This window comes from Pituophis catenifer, unplaced genomic scaffold, assembly GCF_029215685.1.
Source record: "Pituophis catenifer annectens isolate HBS135680 unplaced genomic scaffold, rPitCat1.0.hap2 SCAF_6, whole genome shotgun sequence".
NCBI classification, from domain to species: Eukaryota; Metazoa; Chordata; class Lepidosauria; order Squamata; family Colubridae; genus Pituophis; species Pituophis catenifer.
The window spans coordinates 24786979-24811434 of record NW_027256886.1 but is presented as its reverse complement, the minus strand read 5'-3'; the positions used below and the strand labels follow the sequence as shown (position 1 = coordinate 24811434).

Genomic DNA, 24456 nt, shown 5'->3' with positions numbered 1-24456 from the left:
AACTGGCAGAACTTTGAACCTCTGTATCTTCAGATGTCTCTGCCAAGGGAAGAGTATCATGAATTTTGCAAGAGAAGCAAACTGGCAACAAAGATGTTGGGACACACTAGCCATCAATTTGAAGAAAACCGTTTGACCAGAGAGGATTGTAACTACTAGGTCTTCACTTCTTGCTGTGACTAAACAGTTTGGTGATTGGAAAGCGTATTTACTCTTGAAGACTTTATACAGTTGGCATATGCAATGCATATCTAAGCCTAATATATCTTACCAGCTTACAGAAAACAAGATGTCAACTATTATTTATGCAGTGCTACATGTTATCTTAAGTATATTTATCCCATCTGCTAATCTACTGGTAATCATTGTCGTCTGTCGGTTGAAGAAGAGGAGATCATGCAGAAACTATGTCTTCATCCTCAACTTGGCAGCTGCTGATCTGCTTGTGGGTGTGATGTGCATTGGGGACGCTTTGGATGATGCAACCGATGCACTGTTTGATACAGATTTGGTTTTTTGTCTTATAAGGATCTGCATGGGTATTACTCCTTGTATTGGCTCTATTCTCACCTTACTCCTGGTTTCTCTGGACAAGTATTTGGCAGTGAAACTGCCCCTTCATTATCCCTCCCTTATGAGCAAGAAATGTGTAATCCTTTCTCTTGTAGTCCTCTGGGTTCTCTCCTCCTTGGTAGGACACATGCCACTTATTTCTTCAGGATTGCGGCAGAACAAATTGAAAGGTAACTGTGGGCTCCTGTCTGCTGCCAAAAGTGATTACCTCTACATAATCTGTTTTGGCATTTTCATTCCTGCATTGTTGATCTTGGTGTGTTTGCATATCTCAATAGGAAGGATTGCCTATCTACAGCATAAGCAGATCCAACGCTCTTGCTTGCATGCAAATATTCCCTCTGCTCATCTCTGTTTTTCCAAAGCTCTAAGGACTATCCTTATTGTGATTGTCTCTTTCATTGTATTCTGGGGCCCTTATTATGGAACTGCCATTGTGAAAGCTACCTGTAAATCCTGCAATCTGAGCCCACTGTTGAGGGATTTTTTATTCCTTCTAGGAGAAACCAATTCACTGATAAACCCATTTGTGTATTCATTGTACAACAAGGATATAAGAACTGAGTTTGCCAGGCTGATGAAGTGTAAGGGAAAAGGTCAAATAAAGCCATGTAAGTCTATTGATTTAGCAGTGGCCAATTCCAACTTTGGAACATGAAATGATTTATAAAATGGAATTAATCTAATTTCTGCCTCTTCTCCCTTCAACAGTTTTTCAGATTATAGAACAGTATATTCAATCTCCAGTGCAGAAAACTAGAGAAGTACAGTTCTGATCAAGAGAGGCTTTCCTCTCAGCCATAATTTGGTTATTTGAAGATACCCAAAGATGGGTTAACTAGTAAGTAAATATTGATCTAGTTTACCTGATGAAGTATTTTAAAACTGAGAATACAGTGAGTCTCCTATTTGTCTTCATGTGGATCTTTTGGAAACTTTACTGGTAATAGTCAATAGCATAATTGCTCCAGGTGTATTTTTGAATATGGTTTAAAGCAGTGTTTCTCAACCTTGATAGCTTGAAGATGGGTGGACTTCAACTCCCAGAATCCCCCAGCCAGCAGCTCTACTGCTACTTAAGAAATCATTTAGGACAAGTTTATTACTTATAGGCATATTTTGGGATGGGCTTTTTCATGGCTGTGTCCTTTGCAATTTTATGTTTTAATTCATTTGGTTTCCTTTTTATAGTTAGCTTCCTTAGGATTGCTTTTGGGCAGTTTTTAAGTAAATTGTGATAAAATAAACTAGGATGAAAAATGAAAAGCAGAGCCTCTGCAAATTACACTTAGATAAAATATTGAACTTCTCATACCAGTACATCCTACTCAAAAACAAACCACATTGATTTAAATGCAGCTTACATTTAGGGAAGCATCCATAGGAATGTGAAGTATTTTGATATATAATTGTGCTTTTAGAGTGCTTTATTAACAGAGATATCTTGGTAGAGTTATTTTGATGAAAGGAAATGGAAAATAAGTAACAGCCGTCCCAGCTCCACCTTATATGTCCTACCACTTTTGCTGCTATTTTACCATATTACTCAATTACATTGTTTTAATTCAGGAATTAAAACAATGGACTGTCTGCTCATCAGAGGGTATAATTTATTATACACATCTGCTTCCAATAGTCCATTAACTCAAAAGGAAAGAGAGAGATCAGAAGATAAACAAGAATTAACATAGCTTTTTTGTCTAAAAATTGGTTTGTAACACTATGCTTTGATTAAATGATGGTATAGCAATAGAAAGTGCTTCTATAAAATTATCTCTGAAGTTGAGGATTCATCACTACATATATACATAAATGGAATTTACCTATGCTAATAGAACCATTACAAGTCATGAAATGGGGGTCAAGTGATTGTGAGGAATTTTATTACACCTGAACCAATTATGCATTATCTTGAGATACTGAAATGATCTAATTGCTGCACTAACACTATTTCCTTTTTATGATAAGTATTCTACAGTTTGGAAAATATCAGCACCAGCATTATATATGGAAAGTTTTATTTTCTGACTGTGGAACATACATCCTAGAAAATAGTTTCCTCCAAGTGTAGTAGATAAAACTTTGTTAATATATCAAGACTAGGGTTGTTTATCAACAAGACAGTATTGTTAATATAAAAGATACCTTTTTCTCCTCTCTTGATTTTACACTTAATAAAGGTGCATTAGGTATTTTCCCTAAAGATGGACATGAGTCTGAGTAACAACTGGATGGTTTGATTTCAGACAGTGGGAACAACAATTTTTTTTCCCAACAGCTTTTACAAAACTTTTATCTGTAATCTGAAAACATGACTGCCTGGTAGGATCTAATTCCATCCAGATTGTAACTAAATGCAAGCATCCTCTTCTTCAGCCCAACCATCCTGTTTTATTTATTATCTTGCTTAAAGAGGTGTGGAGAAATAAAAAAAGCAGATGAATTATGTAGGTTAGTATAAGAATATGGCCTTAAAAAGCTTATGATTTTTTATAACCATAGCAAAATGGATCTAGAGTTTTATGAATAGTTACTGAATCCTATGGCATATAATTCAGTTTGCTTACTGAAGTTTGCTTCATATTTATATTTTCTAATGCGACAAACATTCAAGAAGATACCCATATATAGTATATTTTACGAATACATAAATATTAAATACAAATAAATTTGCTTACTGAATTCAACAGATTAATATTAAATATTTTAAACAAGCAAGTGACTTTAACACTGTTCAGTCAACATCAATCAACTATCAGCTGTTGATCAAACTGGTGAATTTAGTATTGTCATTATTAACTTATCCAGAGCACAGTCTATTTCACATTCTTTACAAAGATACATTAACTTCGAAGTCTGTTTCAAAAGAAATGAAGGGAGCTCCAGTTTAGTCCACCAGTCACTGGCAGGAAAGTCTAAATATCTATTCAGTTTAGCAAAGATGCGAAGAATCTTTAATCTATTGGCGAAAAGCAGAAGGTCATCTTCAGCTACGTACTTTGGCCATGGAAGGTGTTCAGCAAGTGGCTTTAAGAAAAAAAAAAGTTAATTCAGTGTCCAAAGTGCACACCTCTGACTAGCAGAAATTCAGTCAGTTCCATAGGAATGAAAGCAATGTTGCAATTAATTTAAATTAGGTAAAATGGCTATACAGATTAATTACGTTGGAGAACACGAACTTGATCAATTTTGAATAAAACTTTAGATTTGTATTTCCCTAAATATTTTCTGTTTGCCCCAAAACGTTCCACACCTTGATTAATTGTAACTTGTAAGGATAGGTAAATATTAATTTCTCTGACGTGTACCTGCACTTTGGTTCCTACATTGATTTTTGCTTGTTTTCCCATTGCAAGAAAAGAAATGGCAATTTTATCTTGCCCGAGTATCCTGACACCAACATTAAGGTTCAAGGACAGAAAGATGGGTTTAAATGATACACGGGGATTGTGCTTCTGTAAATTGTTGGGCCAATTCCATGTTTTCACTTTGTTGCCAGCTTGATCTGAGTAATGTCCTCCTCGAATAGTAATATTTATCCTACAAGGGAGAAAAATAAACTGACTATATTCAAACCACAAATCTTAACGTATCCTATATAAAAATTACGAAGGCAGGTTCATGATCTACCTGATTTTGATTCATTTGCTCATCATTCCAAGCAAATACATAAAAAGGGCCTGTAATATGTAATTGTTTCCAGAATTGCAACCAAGTTAGCTCATTATAATGAAAACAGTGATGTTTTTAATTTGTTACAACATAAGCTTCTTACAAATGTTTAGTTGATAATATGTATAAAGTCTAAATAAACATACAAATTATATTAGGGGAAGGTAAATTATAAGCCAAGGTTAGTGGACAATAAAATGTAAGATATCTAGAATGTGACTGTTCACAAAATCTGTTGGTTTATGCATTGGCATGAAAAGACTAAATTCACGTCTTTTCTGTCAATTGCAGTAAAGCAACATGATGTTAGCAATCACACACTAGAAATGACTAGCAGATTTATAATTTTTGCAATTTCAAGGAAAAAGCTAGTGAACAGAAAATTACAGCATGATAAATTTACCATCTATCACTTAGAAATAGTTGTATTTTCTACAACTTGAGCATGGTTCCAGTCACAAAAGAATGTTTCTAATAATACTGCATATGTCGAAGTAATGGAAATTGTACCCATTAAATATGAAATACTTAAATATGAAATACAAAACCCACAGCAAAAAATGAAATCTTTATAATTAGCTCACCATACAATTTGGTTTGGATGATAACAAGTTCCTTTCCCACAAGAGTCAAATACTGCCTGGATTTCGGGCTTCTCGTGCTTATCTTCTTGGACTATACAAATGTACCCTGCATTTTCATTCTTCTGTACAACAATAATTGCTAGATTTCCAGATGGATAGCTGTACGTGTAGCTAAGGTCTTTTTCCCTACTCCTTTACTTACTTAGACATGCTAGCTGAGATGTATGAATAGCATAGTGAATTTCTGATTGGAGAGAGGGAGGGGAATCTTGGTTAATGTCCTTTTTTCCCATGTTACCTGCAGTTCTTAAATTCATTCTTTGGTTCTATTTTACTGATGTAGCATGAATCTTCCGTCTAGACAAACAGCAAATAATCTTAAACAGAATAGATTTAGCTACCTTAGAAATAGAACTTTTATTATAGTTTTGTACCAATATCAAAACTCTCCCTAATTTTGCAGTGGTACAGCAGTATGGCTGATACTACACAAGAAAAATGACTACTTCAGCAGGATATATAATTTATAAAACAATACTTTATATGTCTAGAAGCCCAAGTTTGCCAAGACTTTTATTACAGACTAAAATGTGCAACCGTTTCCCAGCTTGATTCAAGGCCTGAACCCTTGTCACTTAAAGGTTCAAGACACAGGTAGTCTTCAATTTATGACTGGTCACTTAGCAACTACTTGAAATTATGACAGGCCAAAAATGGGTGTTTTATAGCCCGTAAAGCATTTCTGGATTTTATAAAATCTGACATTTCTTCCCTCGATCATGTGACTGCCTTTTGAGCACTTGGCAATTGCTCACCTGCCCAATCGATTGCAGCATCCTACAATCAGATGACTACAATTTTTTTTTTCCTGATTTCTGGCAAAAACCCACTCATTTGAAACAATGGGCTTGCACTTATGACTGCAGCGTTTGCCTAAAAATCCCAGATTTGCTTAACCATTGCAGTAATTTGCTTAGCATCACAATATTGTAAAAGTAGATGCAATCACATGGGTGCCTTGTCTTACGACTGAAATGATTTACAACCAGAAATCTAGTCCCAATTGTAATTGTTAAGGACTACCTATACTGGAGATCTGTAATATTACAAGAGACCTGAACTATCACACAGCTCAGCTTTTCTCAACTTGTCCTGTCCCCCCTGGGATGGATAAAGATCCACTACCAGACTTTCAGCCATGTTAGTTGGGGAATTCTGGATGATGAAGTCAACAAGGCTGAATGGCTCCAATGTTGAAAAGGCTACTTCAATGCATTCTGCTGCCTAAATCATGAAGAAGGCTTTGGTAAGACACAGTACAAAAATGGAAAAGGGCTTTTAAAAGTGGTCTTAAGACCACTAACGCCTTTTCCATTTTTCAGCAGCAGTAGTTTATGATTAACACTATGAGGGGGTGTTGGTGTATGTTGTGTGTGTGTGTGTGTGTGTGTGTGTGTGTGTGTGTGTGTGTGTGTGAGGTATCTCTGTAACTGTCATCTGCATTTTTATCAGGCAAAATCTGGGATTCCAGAAAGCATGTAGTTGTGAAAAATTTGGACTCTTATGGCATCAGAAATAGGACAACAGAGATCAGTAGGCAGACTTTGGTACTGGATTATTGCCTATGAAGTTATAGTTGTAGTCTAGTCGTAATTCCAACCCCCCAAGAAGGGATCCTCTGCTTACGGTACTATAACATTATTTTCCATCTTAGTAACTTTAAGATGTGAGGACTTTAACTTTTAGAACACTGGGAGTTGGTTCACATATCTTAAAAGATGCCAGGGATGAGAAGCATTGTCTTAGAGGTTTAATTGTTGTAGGTCAATGCATTTTAGACATTCTAATTTTAACTGTGGTGATTGTTGTATATTAAGGTGGCTATATTAAAAAAAAGATCACTAAAAAGCATAGCAAAAACAGAACATTAGTTGTGTTTGTCATCCTAAAGACCTTTGCTGCAGCCCTCTAGCTCTGAGCCAGTTCCACAGAACACAGTATGTCTCACAAAAGGAAAATATCATAAAAGGATACAATATTTGTGCAGTGCCATCCGGAAACATGGTAAGGAACTTCACACCATTTTTGTAGTACTGTTGTATGAATTGGTTTTTCACCAACTATTGATGAAAAAAAGAACAACATGCAGATTATAGTTTCCCTATGAAACTCAAAAGAGCTAGCTAGATACTGAAAGAGAACAATAAGGCTGCTATATAAAATGGAGTTAATTAGAAATCTAGTTTATTATTACCAAAGGCTCATGGTGCACTACATGCTCTGCTATAGATACATGTATGTTGTTATGTAGACAAACAGATACGTTTGAGTATGCCAGCAGCTAAATGACAAACTTAAACCAAGAAAATGAGAGAGGAAATGGAGCCTTACATTAGAAATTCAATTTGCAGTCTGTCCTATTATTGTCTGCAGTGGCTAGCAATGTCTGTCTGACTCCCAAGCATATTTATTTTTATATGTCCCAAAAGATGCCATAAAGATTGGAAGTATACCGCCTTAATTTGGGAGGAGAGAAAATGAAAATGAGTGGGCCCTGTAACAAATACCCTCCCTTTTTTTTTGCCTTACACTTCAGGTAAAGTATTCTGAAATGCAATTCCCATTTGAAATGGATTGTTTTGGTTTCCAAATTCAAAGATTAGTTACAAGCTGATGCCCATGGCATGGGTTCACCATTGTTATCAGTGCTGTTTGCACTCCTTAATTCCTGGGCAAATTCTGTTTTTTAAGTATTGTAATTTCAATGTCACAAAAAGAAATTATTGACCATATAGTGAAAATGCTGCTATATTTACTTCACCTTTAAAATTCAAATTACCGTAAGTGATCCTAGCCATTACTTGATATTAATCCCACATATAATTGACATGGGTACATTAAGCACATTGCTTTAAAAGTTTATCCCTCAGCTCTAAAAAAAAGTTGCATATTTTTATGACGGAAACATAAAATTCAAAAGTCGCTTCTAGCATATAGAATCATATAGAATATAGAATTGTTTACCTTTCCACCTGCAATAGTGAAATCACAGCAAGAGATGCTGTATGTATTGTCCACGATCTCTGCTTCTTTAATTACTGGTGAATAAATTCTTGCTGAAGAAGGTGTCTCTTGAGACAGGAAGAAGGAAATTGTTTTAAGCTGTTTATTGTCTACAAAATAAAATATTAAATAAGAGTTAAATGATGATTGACTTAGAAGGAATAAGCAAACTTCCTTTGTTGGATTATTAGTGATCAACTGTCAACATGTAAGATTATACCTAAAGTATTATTAGGGGAAAAGTTATAAGTGGCATTTTTCTTGTATAGTGGCACTTTATGTCATGTGTCTGGATGAAGTTGGTAACATATACATCCAATAAATAATAACAAAGTAGTATTGCCTACTACTTTCGAAGTGCCTATATCACCATTCATGCAACTTTTGCCAGCAGAATTCAAATATTGGATCTGACACTCACACTATTAGAGGAAACTAATTTAATTGGATACTTATTAAAGCCCTATCCTTCAATAGGAAGATACGGACTTGCTTTCAAAATAAAACATTACTATAATGAAACCCAAGCATTTTCAAAATTATAGCAAGCTACTGCAACATGTAATCAAATAAAATCATAATTAAAAATTACAATTACGATAAAGCAACACTAAAAATAATAAAGTACTTATTTGTGTATGTTAATAAGGGGATACTGGTTTAGAAACAAGGGATCATGAAGTCCAGCATCTTACATAAAGAGAAACCCAGAGGCTTCAAGGGAAACTCCAGGAATAACAGAACAGCCCTAATTCTTTAATGCTTTTGCTATCTCAGCAACATATATTGGGTCATACTGAAAATGGCGTCATCAAAATGAATAGCTGGTGATAAGAGAAGGGTCTTTTAAAGACAGCTGTGGTAGGGGTATGATTCCATTTAACAATGAAACCAAATACCCAGAAATGTGAACATCCTTCACTGGATGTATTCAAGCACAGACCTGGCAGCCATCTATCTAGAATACTTTAATTTGTATCCCAATACAAAGCAGATGATTGGATTTTAAACAGCTCCTTCCAATTCCTTTGATTAGACAATCTTCTAGTTTACTGTTAATCCTGTAGCTGGAAATTGTTGGGGAACATGCTACAGAGAAAAATTTCCTTTGTGCAAAATTGGCAACAATTGTTCTAATTTTCTCTATCTACACAATTATTTTCTAGTTCCATTATAAGCAAAGTTGTGCTGAAACGCTGAGATCCATATGGCTCCTCCTCTGAACCAGTTCTAGAAGGCCTTAAAGACCTGCCTATAGGTAGTCCTCGAGTTTCAACCATTTGTTTAGTGACCAAAGTTACAACAACACTGAAAAAAGTGCCTTATGACAGTTTTTCATATGCCCGTTACAGTATCCCCATGATCCCATGGAACACTTGGCTGCTGGCATGTATTTATGATAGTTGCAGTGTCCTGAGGTGATGTGACAAAGTCATAAAATGGGGCAAAACTCCCTTAACAACTGTCTTGCTTAGGAACAGAAATTTTGGGATCAATTGTGGTCATAAATCAAGGATTACCTGTATTTACCCAGGATGTAAAGTAGGGGGGATGGTTGTCCTCTGATGTTTTCTGCTTGCTATGTTGTTGGAATAATCTTGTGATTATTTTGTAGTTAATTTTGCATTTCTGGTAGTTATTTTTTTTATATTTTGCTGTTTTCATTTTTTTTAAATTACTGTGATCTGTCCATATTTGGGTGGCATCACATCAAATAAAATGAATAGATTCCTGAGGTGGGCAATATGCTGTAGTGATAAAGGTAGTGTACTAGTATAGGGGAATCTAGGTTCTAATCCACCATTAGTCTTATACTCAGTAATATACTGAGTAACGTTGAGCCAAAGTTTTGATATGCATTTGGGTGAATATGGAATAAGAATCAATCTTCCTTCTGTGCATAGTAACAAAAACATAAATAACAGTGGAATAATCCAACTTACATTCAGGGAGATGTATTGGAAATGCACTCTTTTCTGCTTCTACAGCCATGAAGGCAATTTGTTTTGCCATTTGTCTCTCTCTGAGCCTGCAACATTAAAATATGATGTGTGTGGACTTTTTGATTTTTTTTTTTTAAATCTTATCTACTACAGTTCTTTGTCCCATACTCAAACAACTCTAGGCATCTTATAACTGGGATACATGAAAACATCCATAGCATCAGAAAAAAATTAACAGCTTTAAAAATATTTCTTGCGATCATCTATTAAATTCTTTTTTCCTAAATGCCTTGTGGAAGGGCATGGTTTTAACCTGCTTCCTAAAGGATAATAGATGGGGACTAGCCTGACCTCATAAGACAAGCGGTTACAAAGTGAGTGGGCTGTCAGTGAGAATGCCATACTTCAGGTCCCTGACCCCACTTCAACTCTGTAGGGCTATGCACCCATGGCAAGATTATACTGTAGGTAGAGAGGCTGAACCTGAGGCTGTTGTGGGTTACAACCTGCAACTTGATTTGGGCCCAGATGCTGCTGGGAGCCACTTTAGTTCTTGAATAGAAATTATGCTACTAAGTTGGTTAGTGCTGGTCAGAAGGCATTGCGTTTTGTGCCAACTGCAGCTTCTGAATGGTCTTCAACGACAGACTACATTCTGTAGTGTAATTGAGATAACCCAGCGGCATAAGTTACTGTCTCCAGCACCTGCTAATTCAGGAATAGACTGGCATGTTTGATGAAGCTGGACCAAAACTTTCTTGGATGTGACTCCCACTCGATACTGCCCAGAATCTGCGTGTTCAGGAGAACCCCAAAATTGCAGGCCAACTTTTCAGGGAAAGTACAATCCTACATGGAGCAATATACAGAACCGGAGGACTTCTGCATCAATAGTAACACTATCTTGCTAGAATTAAATTTTAATCTGTTTTGCACATCTCAGCCTGGATCAGGACTCTACTGCATTTCCTGCTGAGCCTGAGTTCAAAATACAAATCTTGCTATCATCAGCATTTCAATATTAGACCCTATGTGGGTATAAAGGAACAAGTTGAACTTTGCAACATCCCATGCAGGAATGGCCAAGGACTTGATGTCTTCTTCCCCAGTAATGCTTTAAGAGCTCTAAATGCTCTTTAGCTGCTTCTCATAACTATGTCTAGAAAAAATACTTTATCTACTTCTACTTTATCTTTTTTTCCCTAACATCTTTTAACAACCATGATCATTACAGTTTCACTATATGCATAAGATTGATAAAGTGTTAATTAATTGGACCAGTTCTGCATTAATAATACCTATATACAGTAAGTCCAAGAATAGGGACTTGTAGATAAGTTAAAGATGTTAATGATAAGACTACTCATATACATTCCCTCCAAAGTTTCTTTACTGGATTATGCAACCTCCCTCTGAGGGAAGACATTTGGTTAAAATTCTTTAGATGTGCATCCTAAAATTGACAAATTGCAGGATTCCAAGGCTTATATCTTGTATTAAGCTGGAGAGTCATCTTCCTTTTAGGTAACTTTTGGAGAACTTATTTAAACTTCAGGAAGAGAAGTTAGAAATTTTCTTCCTCTAAACTTCCTTAACTCATAGTAGAATACAACCCAATGTAGGTTACAGTATAGGTGGTACCTCGCTTAATAGTAGTAACTGTGAGAAATCTTGGAATCTTAATGGACAATTGCTTAAATATCAGCCAGCAGTGTGCTACAGCAGCCAAAAAAAGTTCTAGGCTGCATTAACAGGGATAGAATCAAGATCACGTGAAGTGTTCTGATATCTCAGGGGTTGCACAAAGAAGAGGGAATAAAGCTATTCTCCAAAGCACCTGAGGGCAGGACACAAAGCAATGGATGGAAAGAAATCAAGGAGAGAAGCAACTTAGAACTAAGACGAAATTTCCTGACAGTTAGATCTATTAACAAATGGAACAATTTACCTCCAGAAGTTGTGAATTCTCTAACACTGGAAGTTTTTAAGAAGAGATTAGACAACCATCTATCTGAAAAGGTAGGGGGCCCTGATGGCCAATCTATGGCACCCGTGTCAGAGGAGGCACACAGTGCCCTCTGAGGGCATGTGAACCATCACCCCAGTTCAGCTCCGCCGCGCATGCGTGCACACCTCCTGCCAGCCAGCTGGTCTTCAGATCTTTGCCACGCATGTGTGGGGGCGGGGCACGTGGGGGCCTGCATGTGCAAGGGGGGTACATGCGGGGACCTGCGCACGCATGCTGGGGGACGGGGCATGTGAGGGGCAGTGCCCCTCGCATTGCATTTTGGGGGTTTGGGCGCACATTTGCATGTGCTTTGGCCACTCAGTCCGTAAAAGGTTATCCATCAGTGGTATAGGGCTGTGATAGTGAACCTATGGCAGGCGTGCCAGAGGTGACACGCAGCGCCCTGTTGGCATGCAAGCTATTGCTCCAGTTCAGCTCTGCTGAGCATGTGCGCGCACCTCCTGCCAGCCAGCCAGTCTTCGGGTCTCTACTGGGGCGCGTGTGCATGCGCGGGGGCAGGGTGCATGCGTGAGGCACATGCACGGGGATGGAACACATGCAGGGGGCCGCACGTGCATTGCATTTTGGGGGTTTGGCCACGCTTTGGCCACTCGGTCCGGAAAAGGTTAGCCATCACTGGTATAGGGCTTTCTACCTGAGCAGGGGGATGGACTAAAAGACCTCCAAGGTCCCTTCCAACTCTGTTATTCTAAATTCTAGGTTGTACATTTCCTTCCTACTTCATTTCTTGCTGCTTGCACCGTAAGTGACGGTTTAAAGTGGTCCATTTTGAGAGGTATAATAGCTACCGAACTTTAAGCTGCATACTCTATAGATTGCACTTCCAAAAGTAATGGGCGAAGCTAGGACAAAAATAAACTTTTATTTCATTTAAATTAAAATTCAACAGTTATTAGTCTTCAGCTGTGTAATTAGTAATTTTCCTTTGTTATACTGTACATTAAATTTGGTATCAACTTTTAGAGATCTATGAAGGAAGCATGAAGAGCTTTCAGAGGTGCAGGTAGTTCTGAGGTATCAGATTTCAGTGGTCCCCCAAATAATCTTAAGGGCTCAAATATGTTATCAGCCCAGTTTGCCGTACCTTTCTCGAGCTCTTTCTTTTGCCCGTTCTCGGTCAGCTTGACTTCCATGGGCCTTATGAGGGGCAATATCAATCATCTTCATTTTGTCTGGATAGCGATTTTTTTCACTGACAATGAACTCATGAAGCTCCCGGCATTGCTGGCAACAGAAAAGCTGGAAAGCAAGGTCCTGCTCTTACCAGCTGGACAGGTGAACCTTGGGCCCAACGGAAAACCATGTGGTAAATTTGCTCTCATTACTTACATCTCCCCATTCTGCTATGTGTTCCAGACTTTCAAATGAAGGAAAGTATTTTATGGGGCTGCCACAGAATTCACAGGTTTCTAGGGTTTCCTTCGGAACCTGCACAGAAGAAGGGAGGGGAGCATTTTGGAAAGTTTTATGACAGACACAACAGTTGAGTGGGAAGCTCAAAATAACAGATGACTGGGTGAGTGGGAAGAGCCTCATTTTAAAGACTCTGGATTAATACCAGTGCCTGAAGAGTGATGGCAGACCGTTTGGGCATAAACATTACGGCCTTCATTTAAAAGCAATGCTAACAGAAAATGAGCACTGACTCGGGCTTTGCAGTGTTTCTTGGGAGGAGGAAAACAGATTGTAGAAGGTTTGTATATCGCAACTGTAAATAAATCAATGGGACATAATATTAAATTGGGGAGGATTGTCATGAATGATATATAGACCCCACGCAACTCAAAGTTTAAAAGACTGGCCATCTTATTTACTCACAACTAGAAGGACTGAGAATTTCATTTACTTAACAAATGTGAAATTTAAAGCAAAGTTGCTTGGGTAATTGGTAAAGGAAACTGGGGAACAGAAGTGGCAAATGCTGTTTGCTTGTCCAAAGAATATTGTAAAGGAGTTCCTGAAGCACAAAAATTGGCTCATTATGTTGCCTATTCAACATCACAGACATATTTTTATGTTGACATTTTGACTACAAGGCCTATGTGGATTGTAGTCAGCAAGACATAATAATTTTGACTAAGTAATTCAGTAGTGGGATTCAAATCCCGGCGCTACCGGTTCGCTATTGGTAGTGTGCAGGCACGCTCGTTTTGTGACCATGTGGAATTTCTGTGCATGCGCAGAGCATTTTTGATGACGTCTGGGCAGGTGGGCGGGGCCTCCCGCCATCACTACCAGTTCGCCTGAACCGGCGTGAACTGGGAGCAACCCACCACTGAAGTAATTCCCATCCCCAACCTGTTTTTGCTTTCATTCTCTCCCTATGCACTAACTGAGGTGAATGAATTAAATATATTTGGATATTTTTCTTTCTTTCTATTTTTTTTTAAAAAAAAAGAAAAAAAGAAATACAGATAGTCCTCAACTTACAATAGAACTGAATAATAATAAACTGAATAAGAAAACTGAAGAGAAAGTGAAAACACTGGCAATCATAGATTCCTATTCTTAACCATAAGGTTAAAGTAGCAAAATTTAGTTTTTTAATTTTATTCAAACTAATTTAAAATGTTCCACCTGGTTGGAGATAAACAGCCACAGTTTGCATGGATAAACAATAAAAATGGGAATATATGACAGAATAAAAATTATCTTTTCAGCATGCTAATACAGGTAGTCCTTCATTTGGATCACCAAATGAACTTTTGTTATTATAACAGCACTGTAAAAAATGACTTATGACCATTTTTCACACTTATGATCTTTGCAACATCCCTATGGTCACGTGATCAAAATTCAGATGCTTGGCAACTGACTCATATTTATGATGGCTGCAGTGTCACAGGGTCATGTGATCCCTTTTTGTGACCTTATGACAAGCAAAGTCAAATGGGGAAGCCAGAGTCACTTAAATCTGTTCACAAGTTCACAGTTAATAATAATAATAATAATAATTTTATTTCTATACCGCCCTTCTCCCGAAGGACTCAGGGCGGTGTACAGCCTATTTAAAAACACAAACAAAACAATGATATAAAATTTAAAATAATTAAATAAATGGCTCAAATTTAAAACCCCAATAAATTTAAATACCCCAATTTAAAACTATTGTATTGATAGTCCGGCCTGGCGGAACAACAGGGTCTTCAATGCGCAGCGAAACACCCGGAGGTCAGATATCTTACGAATTTCCGGGGGCAGTTCATTCCACAGGGCTGGGGCTCCCACAGAGAAGGCCCTCCCCCTGGGCGTCGCCAGCCGACATAACTTGGCTGATGGCACCCTGAGGAGACCCTCTCTGTGGGAACGAACTGGTCGGTGGGAGGCTATTGGTGGCAGAAGACGGTCTCGGAGGTACCCGGGTCCTATGCCATGGAGCGCTTTAAAGGTGGTAACCAACACCTTGAATCGCACCCGGAAGACCACCGGGAGCCAGTGCAGCTCGCGCAGGAGGGGTGTCACATGGGCATAACGGGTTGCGCCCATAACCACCCGCGCGGCCGCATTCTGGACCAGTTGGAGCCTCCAAGTGCTCTTCAAGGGGAGCCCCATGTAGAGAGCATTACAATAGTCCAACCGGGAAGTAACAAGGGCATGAGTGACCGTGCGCAGGGCGTCCCGATCCAGAAAGGGCTGCAACTGGCGAATCAGGTGAACCTGATAAAAGGCCCCCCTGGCCACGGCCGTCATATGCTCTTCTAAAGACAGCCGCGCGTCCAGGAGGACACCCAGATTGCGAGCCCTCTCCGTGGGGGGCAAAGATTCACCCCCAATAGTCAGCGATGGCACCTGCTGACTATATCGGGGCGCCGGAAGCCACAGCCACTCGGTCTTGGAGGGGTTGAGTCTGAGCCTGTTCCTCCCCATCCAGGCCCGCACGGCCTCCAGGCAGCGGGACATCACATCAAGGGCATCGTTGGGGTGGTCTGGGGTGGAGATGTACAGCTGGGTATCGTCAGCGTACAGATGACACTTCACTCCAAAACCACGGATGATCTCACCCAGCGGCTTCACATAAATGTTGAACAGGAGGGGCGAGAGGACCGACCCTTGCGGCACTCCCCATGCGAGACGCCTCGAGGTCGACCTCTGCCCCCCTGCCAACACGAACTGCGAGCGGTCGGAGAGGAAGGAGGAGAACCACCGCAAAACGGTGCCCCCTATTCCTAACCCCCTCAACCGCTGCAGCATGATACCATGGTCGATGGTATCAAAAGCCGCTGAGAGATCTAATAGGACTAGGATAGAGGAACAACCCCTGTCCCGAGCCCTCCAGAGATCATCCACTAACGCGACCAATGCCGTTTCTGTGCTGTACCCCTGCCTGAAGCCCGACTGGTACGGGTCTAGATAGATAGCTTCATCCAGGTGCCGGGGAAGTTGTCGTGCCACCACGCTCTCAACAACCTTCGCCACAAAACGAAGGTTGGAAACTGGACGATAGTTGGCTAATTCAGCCGGGTCCAGGGAAGGCTTCTTGAGGAGGGGCCTCACTACCGCCTCTTTCAAGGCAGCAGGAAAGGCACCCTCACCCAAAGAAGCACCTATAATCCCCTGGAGCCAGCCTCGTGTAACCTCCCGGGAGGCCAGTACCAACCAGGAGGGACACGGGTCCAATAAACACGTGGCGGCACTAATCTTACCCAGAACCCTGTCCACATCCTCGGGAGTCAATAGAAGAGTTGGGAGTTAATAGAAGAATTTCAATTGTGGGATTTGGACTATATGGTTCTATTCATATCCCCCACAGTTTATCAAGTTAATATACAGATAATTGAATATGAGAAAAACCAGACTCTAGGACAAAATGAGACTGGATTTAGCTGTGATGGAACAGCCAGCACCTTTAGAGTTATGTTCAAAGAACCTATTCCCCATTATAAAACCATTTAAGATTTAATATTTATCAAGTAAGGCCACAGCAACCAAATTGACTGCATAGTATGTATGATAATTAAGCAAAGTTGGAATTTGGCAGGAATCTTTAGTATTACTCAAAAATTCAATACACACCGATTATCTGAACACAAAATTAGACAAAACCCTACAGAACCTTTTAAATCCAGACTTCTTTCCAGATTTCAAACATGAAAAGATGGCTGATTGGTAGGGAGGAAGGAGGATTTTTCTTGTCTTCCCTAAGCAGCATTTGTAGGTATAGATATACTGATCAGTATCTATAAGTGCTTATGGGAGAAAAGAGAAAATCTCAAATCATTCATTTTTGGTCAAATATCCAATTGCTTTTGAAGCAAACTTGGTCTTTTAACTTCAACTTGAGAGCTAATTGTGTTTTTACTTAGCCTTAACTGATGTCACATTCCCCTGATATTTGTTTATTCCTAATAGCCTTTCAGGAATGTTTAACCAAAGTTTGTAAAAAAAAAAGAGAAGTCAGTCCTCAGAAAAAAAAATAAATGAAAACCACAAATATGAATTGCCACATGGATGACGCTGGTTCTGTCCTGTAGTAAACAACACTTAAAGTATATGAAAGCAATCCTGCTGTATGGCAAGGATGCTGGAAAAACCCTTTTGTACTTTTTCATCTCTTATTTCTGATGTTTCCTTGGAACAGATGGTGTTAGGCAGCTGTGCACCACAATCACTAAGCATCATTGCTGCTTTTTTGTTCTTACTCCCACCTGTTTCAGAAGTGGGAAAAAGCCTCGCTTTTCCTTTTTTCTAAAGGGATTAAAACCAACTGTAAATGATTCATTTTGCAATTTCATTAGAACCTTAGAGACAACTGGCTTTTAAAAGCTGTTAAAGGATAACAAGCAACAAAACAGTGAAAGGGGATACGATTCTCCTCAATCCCATATTCTAAGACTGAATTTGCCAAAACTATCCAAAACACACAGTTCTTCTATCTCATTTTCTTTGTGTATCTTAGGGTATTTACTTAAGCTAGCCTATATTCTTAAATATGATGTGGTCTTATTCAGATATCAGACTGCAAGCGAGAAGGCCACATACATGAATAGTTTCATATTCTTATTATGTACAGAAATAGAAAGATAAAAACTTATTTTATGGCCAAATACTTGGGAGTTATTTGGTTTATTACATAACTTACAAAAGGGGATTAGTTTTCCTCTTTTATTACACTTTATAATTTTTGTGGCTGGATTGATCTTTTAGTGCTCTTGCTTGCATTTGTGCTTTTCATTTATTAAATACTTCAGCATTGTAAGTTTGAAAAGAAAGAAAACTGACTATACAGAGAAAATTAATATATTAGATAGAAGGCAATGCACCACTTTCTCTGCTAGGGACAGCTTTTTATCATAATTTTTCATCAGTGCAGAATTTTTAAGAATGAGAAGTATTCTGTCAGGCAACTTTATTCTGAAGTGGTAAACTTGTAGAAGCATGGACCGGTAACTATTTCTTTCTTCAGAAAACATAAAAGTTAATCCTCCAAGGAAAACTGAACATAAGATATATTCACATGATTCTTTCCTCAGCAGAAGTATCTATGGGAAGCTGGAATTTTGAGCAGAATACCAGTGAAAATGGAAGAAACAATCGGTCTTCTTAAAATCTCTCCTAACCCCCTCCTTCACCTTCCTTCTCCAAAGTGTTCTTCCCTATCCAGGAGGAAAGGGAAGTGGTAAACAGCATTGTCCATTTCAGTAAAGAATAAGTTATAAATTTACAGTGCAAAGTAATGCATAGGATGTGGGTAGGTAGAGCCATTACCTCAATGTGAATATCTGCTCTTGATGACTCTGGTCTATAAGCTATAATAGTAGGTGGGCCCACACTGGAAATTGTCTGCAGAGATTCTTGAAACAGTTTTAAGAAGTCTTCTGTAAACTTAAAAAAAGAGAAAAAAATAATTTATTGTAAACCTCAAACCACTTGTCCAGAATATCCCTGCAGCATCACTGCACAATGAACAGCCTCCATTTTTATTTAACTGTGAGAGGCAGGGATGGGGAAGGAGGTAGGTAAACTACAAATGAAAATAGGTTCCAATGAATTGTATAAAGACCACTTATGACCAATACCTCTGTGTCGCATAAAATGTCTAAGCAGCTGAGATCTTGGGGCACAACAGCATAGATATCTAGGTATCAATAAATAGAATTAATTAGGAAAGGTATGAACTGAATCTTAAAGCAATATACCATATATTTTTCGGAGTATAAGATGCACCTTTTCCCCCCAAAAAAGAGGGTGAAAATCTGGGTGTGTCTTATACTCCGAATGTAGCCCCGCCCAGCTTCTCAAACGGAGGTTTCAGAGGCTGAAAAAAGCATCAGAAACGAAGCTTCAGAAAAGAAGCCCCCAAACAGAGCTTCAGAGGCTTTTTTTCTGAAGCTGTTTCAGAGACAGAAAAAAAGTTTTTTTCTGAAACAGTTTCAGAAGTTTCAGAGGCAGGAAAAAAAAAGCAAAAAAAAAAAAAATATGCACAGAGCTCACAACCAAGGACCCTGTTGCTGAAATCCATCTCTGGGAACAGCTGATTGGGGGAACTCCGGGAGACTGATCCACCTGCCAATCTGCTTTTTTCTTATGTTCCTCTCCAAAAACTAAGGTGCGTCTTATTCTTCAAAAAATATGGTATATATGGTTCTCATTTAACTGTTGGATACTTAAAAGCTGAGCTCAGACAACACATAGAATTATATTCAAATTAACAAAACACCATGACTATGTTAATATAGCAGGCTTTTCCTGACAAATCATATCATTACATCATGTGATGGTCTGGTTGGCCTAACTAACATGTTAATTCAATATCTAGAATTCCACAGCATGCTGAGCCACAAATTTCTCAATCCCAATCTAATCAGATTAGCATGTGGTATATTTTCAGCCAATGGAATTCTAAAAAAAGCCAACTCTAAATATGATTCTTAGGTTCCACTCTTAGGTCTTCTTTCAAATTGGTGCTCACCGGACATGCAGAGATTAGCACTCTCAGCATTGTAGGGCTAGTACATTTGGGGCAGCAGTTTGGGGAAAATTAGCCTGGAGGAAAACTACTACATTTTAAGAAGAGAGCGGGATCATTCAGTTTCTAGAACATTATAAAAATAGTGCATATAATTCATAGAATATACAGTTAGTTCTCATTTAGCAACCATCTCGGACTGCAACTGTTCAGTTATAACAGTGATGAAAAAGGACTTTGCAATCAATGCCGACATTTACCACATTCATGATGACTGTCAGTCATATGTTTACCATTACAATCCAATAATATTATTGTTCTATTCCTGACCTGTTTTTTTCTCTCCCCTCACCACCTTGCAGAGCAGAGATGGCCTCAAGAAGCTACCTTTTCCTGACCACTTTTTTCCATAGTCCATGTTTGTAAGAAGTGCTAAAGAGCAAGTTAACAAACTCAGTTAATTAACGTGACCTTAATTAGTTGATTAGAACCTGCTGCAGACACTGACATTTAACACTGAAGGCTTTCTTTTGCCTCCGAAGCTGTCAAGGCAAACCACCAGTGCTACTGCATCACTTTCAATGTGTATTCCCCATTATGCGCCTATTGCCTTGTAATCTAGGAAAGCTAAAGTAAAATCATGAGCAGAGTCATGTGATTTTCACTCAGCAACTGCCCTGCTTAATGACAGTCATCAGAATCAACTGTGGTCAGTAAATGAGGACTAGCTGCAGACTTCCACACCAGCTGTGCAACTGTATCCCATAGCTTTAGGTTCAATCAGAATGACTGCCCTCTCTAAAAGGTTGTATTTCCATAATGAATTGGCAAAAGTGATATGCTGAAATAGAAGCCAAAAATTAAAGGACAGCCATATATAGACATTACAGCTCCAAAAAATCACAGCAAAGCCTTTATACCCATGATGGCAAACCTATGGCACGCATGCCAGAGGTGGCATGCAGCACCCTCTCTGTGGGCACGGGAGTCGTCGCCCCAGTTCAGCTCCGCTGCACATGTGCATGCGTGCTTCCCGCCAGCCAGCTGATCATCAGGTTTCTACTGCACATGCATGGGGGGTGGGATGCATTCGGGGAGGGCATGCACATACGAGGGGATGGGGCGCATGCAGGGGTGGCGTGTGTGCATGCGCAGGGGGGCACGTGCGGCGGGGGCCTGCGCTTTGGGCACTTGGTCCATAAAAGGTTAGCCATCACTGCTTTATACAGTGAAGAGGCACAGAATCTACCAGCAACCATCAAAATGTCTTGGCTTTCAATGAAAATTAAGACTAAGACATCTTTAGCAGCCTAGTGGCTGAAGAGCAATAACAAACTAGATGTACAATCAGTTTGATAGCTTCCTGATAGGAATCTGTGAATTCAAAAAGTATAGAAATGAAAATTATTCTCAAAATGAATAATAGATGTTTTGGGGAGCAACTTACCATTCTCAGGATGAACCTCTTCTTGGCGCTCCTTTGGAGCTGAAAAGGGAGCTGAAAAGGGGGAAAAAGCAGCCCAATTCTATCAACTTTCTTTTTCTTCTTTCTCTCTTTTGAAGAAGATCAAAAATAGGTTGCATAGAAAATGAACTGAGGCAGCAACTGGGCAGAAAATGAATGTTCCAAACAGGCCACTCTGAACCATGTAGGCTCCTCTGCTTCCATGCAGAGTTTTTCAAACAGAAAAATTAAAATTGCCCAGCAATATGAGATTGCAATTTGTAGAGACAGCATGCACTGCCAACAACAAAGGTTTTAAACTAGAGATCACAGCCACCAAAACTATGGGTAACTATGAGTTACCCATAAGGCCCCTCCCAAAGATGACAATGAGCTGTAAATAGAAAGAGGTCACACACACACACAGACACACAAACTCATTTTACTTCATCATTCAGTTTAAATTAAACCACATCCATTTCACTGGATGTTCCACCTACGTTTCTGTCACCACCTTATCTATGTCATCTTTCAGCCTGATAAGGAACAGAAAACTTTTGGTTTTCTGTGTATTTTCCTTTAAAAATATACACAGAGTAGGAAAAATATCCTCATAACTTAAACCCTGATATTCCTAATTCAGAAAATGCTACTCCAGCTTTCTACTTTAGCTTTTGGATGATCAGAGGAATACAGAATTCAAACAGAAGGTGAAGCCAGAAAGAAAACATTAAAAAAAAGAAAAGAAAAGTATGAAATGAAAACTGTATATATTTTAAATACTCCTTCCAAATATTACCACTGTTAGAACTGGATGACACCTGGTAGCAAGCAGAGCAGCAGAATTTGGTACCAAATTGATGAAGAGGACTCTAGACCGTATTTTTAAAATTTGGTCACCACATGTTATCTGGACTTCAACTCCCATGTTGGCTGGGAAATCTGGGAGTTGCCAAGTGAGAAAAACAGTGGTCTAAACTATAGTTTATAAAGTAAAAGCAGGATAGCCATGAGCCTGGACACTTGTTTTAAACTCTGTTAATGCATTCTTATCTAAAAGATTTAATAAGGTTCTGTGTTTCAACTTCCCAATAAAGTTTAACAATTCATTTTTTAAAAAATTTGATTTATATGCTGCCCTTCTCCGGAGACTCAGGGCGGTTTACAATGCATTAAGCAATAGCCTTCATATTTTTGTATATTTATACAAAGTCAACTTATTGCCCCCACAAACTGGGTCCTCATTTTACCTACCTTAGAAAGGATGGAAGGCTGAGTCAACCTTGAGCCTGGTGAGATTCGAACTTACAGTAATTGCAGACAGCTGGTGTTAATCACAATGCTTTTAGTCTGCTGAGCCACCAGGCCCTTGAATTTGAATATTTGAAGCAAAAATATTTTTTTAAAAAATCTAAAGTGCAATTAGGATACCAAAACAATACCAGCGCAGAGTTTTGGGTAAGACCAGACACATCAACCAGATTCAATGCCAGAAGATCTTCCCAGAGAAAAGTATTCTACAGGCAGGGTGCCACAATTCAGAATAGCCCTCATTAACCTAAGCTCTACACATTTTAATATAAAAGGCCCTTAGCAGTTGGACAAATCTGAGTGCAAGTAGGCCATCCTTCTGAACTCTAGACCCCAAAGTTGTATGCGGCTTTCTAGGAAAATAAATAGCAATCAGAACAAGAATGTTGGCAACCAGTGAAGTTATTTAAGAATTAGCAATGTTATCTTCCATTCCTTTATCTTTGGATAACAGTCCAGCTCCCAAATTTTAGAGCAACAGAACTTTCCAACAAGCCTGCAATGGTATATCCCCAAAGAACAAACTGAAGTACTCTAAGGATATTCAGACAATCATAAAATAGTATGACTTCCATAAATTTCCAAAATTTAAATATATAGTGTGATAAATTTCATAATTAAAGATTTGTGCTTAACAAGAGATCCTGGGTTCAAATTCATTTCCTGCCTACGGTACACAGCTAACTGTACTTTCATGAAGAACCACTAATGGTTGGTAAAGCATGTTCTTGTATATCAAAGATTCCAGGTTCAAATAATCTACTCTCTGTAACAAAACATACACTGCTCAAAAAAATAAAGGGAACACAAGCAGAAGACATCCGAGATCTGAATGAATGAAATAGCCTTATTAAATATTTTGTTCGTACATACAGTAGTTTTGTGTTCCCTTTAGTTGTTTGAGCAGTGTATAAACTACTGTATGTAAAGAACAAAGTATTTAATAAGGCTATTTCATTCATTTAGATCTCGGATGTCTTCTGCTTGTGTTCCCTTTATTTTTTTGAGCAGTATATATAGCAAATACTGTGGAAAAGAACCCCAAAGTTAGAGTAAACAGATAAACAAGTCGAAGTTTTCCTGCCTCAAGACAATGAAAATGTCTTCAATTATATATATTTCCAACATTACTTACCCTTTCTCATGTAGATGTGGTCATGAATCCAACTTGCATCTGTCTGCATTGAGACAGATATTTCTAAGGGTCTCTGAGGCATATCAGCAATGGTGTCCAATATTTCCCTTTCAGCAGATACAAGATACCATGCAATCAAATTATCTTCAAATAAACTTCAATGCATCATGCCCCAAAATGATATTTGTTGCCCACTGCTTTTAAACAATAGAAAAACAAAATATTGGAAGCAATTTACCAACAGATAAGGTAGCATTCTATGCAAAGATCTAGTATTATTCTTAACACTTAGTGGGATAAAATAGAAACTTTCTTATTCTGAGAGATATTTATCTGATCACAATTAATCTTATTTGTTATTGAACTCTTCCAAGAAACAAATTGATAAACATATCAAGGAAGGGTCAAGATGAGAAAGAAAAGAAATACATCAATCATGAATAATTAATTCAGCAGTGAGCACAAAACTGTAGCCATAGCAAAGTTTAAAAGATAAAAAAAAGCCCAGCTAGAATGTACTTACTTCAATCGAAAAGCAGTGACACTTACAGTAAACAACGATGCCACATGCACAACTGTATCATCAGAGAAATGCCACCATTATCTATTGAGTCCTGAAGTCTGACTCAAGTATATATGTTGTGCAATTTGAGGCACAAGGTCAACATGCTAATGTTGTATTTTATTCTCTGCCCCCAGCAGATGCCCATGTGTATACATCATTAGACCTACACAATGCAGTCCAGCCTTTCACAAATTGCCTGGAGCTTTACCTTGGATTCCTATGAATTATAAG

The 24456-nt window shown here is 38.6% G+C and overlaps 2 protein-coding genes across 2 annotated transcripts in view; one reads left to right on the top strand and one right to left on the bottom strand.

Annotated features, from left to right (window-relative positions):
• Positions 1-238: 238 nt before the first annotated feature.
• LOC139317828 (glucose-dependent insulinotropic receptor-like) lies at positions 239-1349 on the top strand. The gene is made up of 2 exons (XM_070944925.1): positions 239-1184; positions 1285-1349. The coding sequence occupies exons 1-2, from the start codon at positions 239-241 to the stop codon at positions 1347-1349; spliced, it is 1011 nt and encodes a 336-aa protein (XP_070801026.1).
• Positions 1350-3339: 1990 nt separating this feature from the next.
• Positions 3340-24456, bottom strand: part of ERICH6 (glutamate rich 6) — a 28095-nt gene continuing 6978 nt past the window's right edge. Inside the window, exons 5-16 of the mRNA XM_070945975.1 lie at positions 23661-23767; positions 21218-21268; positions 18881-18939; positions 18570-18686; positions 13194-13292; positions 12949-13103; positions 9836-9921; positions 7854-8002; positions 6864-6949; positions 4830-4988; positions 3882-4113; positions 3340-3600 (exon numbers count right to left, since the gene is read on the bottom strand). Of these exons, the coding sequence (XP_070802076.1) occupies positions 3340-3600; positions 3882-4113; positions 4830-4988; positions 6864-6949; positions 7854-8002; positions 9836-9921; positions 12949-13103; positions 13194-13292; positions 18570-18686; positions 18881-18939; positions 21218-21268; positions 23661-23767 (1561 nt within the window). The remainder of the gene's footprint in view (positions 3601-3881; positions 4114-4829; positions 4989-6863; positions 6950-7853; positions 8003-9835; positions 9922-12948; positions 13104-13193; positions 13293-18569; positions 18687-18880; positions 18940-21217; positions 21269-23660; positions 23768-24456) is intronic.